This window comes from Odontomachus brunneus, unplaced genomic scaffold (assembly GCF_010583005.1).
Source record: "Odontomachus brunneus isolate Ranch 3 - 2012 unplaced genomic scaffold, Obru_v1 Obru_scaffold_006, whole genome shotgun sequence".
In the NCBI taxonomy this organism is placed as follows: domain Eukaryota; kingdom Metazoa; phylum Arthropoda; class Insecta; order Hymenoptera; family Formicidae; genus Odontomachus; species Odontomachus brunneus.
The window spans coordinates 2,358,362-2,361,179 of record NW_022639456.1 but is presented as its reverse complement, the minus strand read 5'-3'; the positions used below and the strand labels follow the sequence as shown (position 1 = coordinate 2,361,179).

General features: G+C 51.6%; 1 protein-coding gene across 4 annotated transcripts in view; it reads left to right on the top strand.

Annotated features, from left to right (window-relative positions):
* The window catches only part of LOC116853787 (serine/threonine-protein kinase minibrain), a 90,034-nt gene that overhangs the window by 76,788 nt on the left and 10,428 nt on the right, over positions 1-2,818 (top strand). For all 4 annotated transcript variants that reach the window (XR_004380034.1, XR_004380033.1, XM_032834992.1 and 1 more), the window contains one exon: positions 2,513-2,681. Coding sequence is in view for 2 of the 4 variants with exons in the window: in XM_032834992.1 (XP_032690883.1) it covers positions 2,513-2,681 (169 nt within the window). In the remaining 2 variants the exon portion in view is untranslated. The remainder of the gene's footprint in view (positions 1-2,512; positions 2,682-2,818) is intronic.

Genomic DNA, 2,818 nt, shown 5'->3' with positions numbered 1-2,818 from the left:
AGAGAGAGAGAGAGAGAGAGAGAGAGAGAGAGAGAGAGAGAGAGAGAGAGAGAGAGAGAAAGAGAGGATAACAATGAAATCGTGAGCCCTACGATGAATTCGCGTCGCCCATACCGGTTCCCTCTGCTCACCCACGCGGCCGAAACGAATCGAACGGACCTCGGCTGGAGTGTTTTCACTCGGGGGACGAGCGAATTCAGGACCCGTGTGCCTATTATCATAGGCACGAACGATGACGATGAAGGAGAATACGAGGAAGGGCCGCGTGTTCGCGTTTTCGATTCGCCTACTCGATCCGGATCGAGCGCAGGTGGCGATCGCGCGGGCCTCTCGATGACAGCCTCACTCTTTGATGATTTCTGGCTTTCTGTCCCTTGGCCTCTTCTTTCCCGCTTCGATTTTCGTGGAAGTGGCCAAAAAATAAATTAATATGCGAGTCGGTGTACGCGCGCGCACGGTGCATAACGCGAAAAAGCGGCGGTCTGCTCGCGTGATCTTCGCATTATCGCGGCCAATAAATTCCTGCCCGGAGTCGGCTTATTTCCCAACGGCGTGCCGAAAAAGTTCCCGTCCAGAATCGCGTCGTGAGATCGCGACGGCGGCGGCCGCTATCGGCCGATAGAAGTTCGCGCGTCACGCGCGCGAATTAAATTTCCGACTAACCCACATATACCTCAGTGCGAAATAAGGTCACGCCGGTGTTCTATATCTCGTCTTAGAAGAATCGCGCCTGTGACTAGCCGTGAAGTTTTAACCGCGTTTCACGGCTGCCTTTATAAGCATACGAAAGTTTTGCTCGCGCGCCCGGACGAGAGACGGAGGGTGCTTTTGTGCGATCCTCACGCGGATTCTGATTCTATCCCCGACCGAGGAGGACCGTCGCAGAATTAAAGAGACGAAGGAACGCGATTTGCTCGCCGGCGCAAGTGGATTTCGCAAGCGGGATTAAACTATTCGCACGTGTCTCTCTCTCTCTTTTTCTTTCTCTCTCTCTCTTTCTCTACGGCGGATATCTATCCGTCGGTCGCTCCCTTTCTTTTTGTAAATCGAGCCGACGTCGGGCCGAAGTCAAAAATAAGCGCGCGGACCAGCCACACTACGGGTTCGCTTCCGGGGCCGCGACGATCCGCGGCCCCTCTTGTCCTCGCTGCGACGGCGACGACGATGGCGACGACGACGACGGCGGCGGCAGCGGCGGCGGCGGCGGCGGCACCGCGAAAGAGTCGGGAGTTCATTAGCCGCCGCGCGGCCGAGTACACTCCTCGTACTCCTTCGACGTACAATCGATGCCGAAATAGAGTAACTAGACGCCGATACAGCGCTGACCATCGCCGTGTCGATGACCCGGTGGAGGCGTGCCAACCGAACAACCACCGCGTCCTGCCCGATCCGCGGCTTCTCCTCCCGCCACCCTCTCCGCCGTCGCTACCGCTGCTGCTGCTGCTGCTGTTGCTGCTGCTGCTGTTACCCCTTTCCCTTCGCTCGTCCTTTGGGGGAATTTCGCACCGGTCAACCGAGCGAAAATCCAACGCACGACACAAACGTCGGCGCCGATTTTCGTACTTGGCGTACGAGCGGATGAACGCGAGATCAAGTTCTCGTTACGAACGGCGGCGTGGTTTTCACGTGGTCGCGAGCATATCGATTCCTGGACGAGGCGGCAGATCGGATTCTGCGCCCTTTTCCCTTTTGCTCCCCCTGCCTCCCAACCGCCACCCGTCCACCCTTCTGCCGCCGTCGCTCCTTCCACCCTTCTCGTCGCGCGCCGTCCTTCCACCTACCTTCCGCGCCTCGTAGACAGGATATTTACGGCGAATTATACGACGCTTTTTGGGACGAACAATTGCGGCGGCGTTTCGACCGGCGCGCGTTTCTCAGACGAATTCTCGCGATAATGCGACTTTCGCCGCGAGAAGTATGAGCAGATCGATCGTTATTCTCTCCTCTTTCCCCTCCCCTCCCTCTCTCTCTCTCACTCTCCTCATCTCGCGCGAAACGTCATGGACTCTCTGCATCGCGAATGTAGTGGGTCGCATAGTTCGTTATGTAACTCATTACTTGGCGATCTTATGAGACCCATCGATTGATACGGATAAGCAGATTACGAAGGATCCAATCGGCCTGTTGTACTGACGGAAAATCATCTTCCCTTAGTGAGTTCAATAATCACGCGAATCGTGATTCGATACAAGCTCCATTTTAAATAATATATCTCATAATAGTTAGTAACTATTATGAGACGTTTCAATAATAATAAATGATGCGAGGCATCGTATGACGCATTGTTGAAAATAATTGCGTGAAAATAATAAGTATAGACACAACCATAGCTTTATAAGCTGAAATAAGTGGAACATTTGTGAAGAATTTGTTCTCATATCCGTCTCGATAGTTGATCGCGCTTTCGCGACCGGATAGCTTTGCATTTAGTAAGGAATCTTGACGAGATTTAGTGATACTTCAATATTTATCGGCAAGCTCGTTCATAATCACATTAATTTTTCTTCTTCAGGTTTATTATGCGAAGAAGAAACGGAGAGCTCAGCAGATGCAAGGGGAGGATGGCTCGCATAAAAAGGAGAGGAAACTCTACAACGACGGCTGGGATGACGATAATCACGATTATATCATCAAGAATGGGGAAAAGTTCCTCGATCGATACGAGATCGATTCGTTAATAGGTGAGACATGAAATCAGCGAGTTAGAGCTACAAACATTCTCAGCATAATTCGACGGACCAACACGTATTTTTCATAGTCAATCATCTGCAATCTATATTTCTTAAAAAAAAAAAAAAAAAAAAAAAAAAAAAAAAAA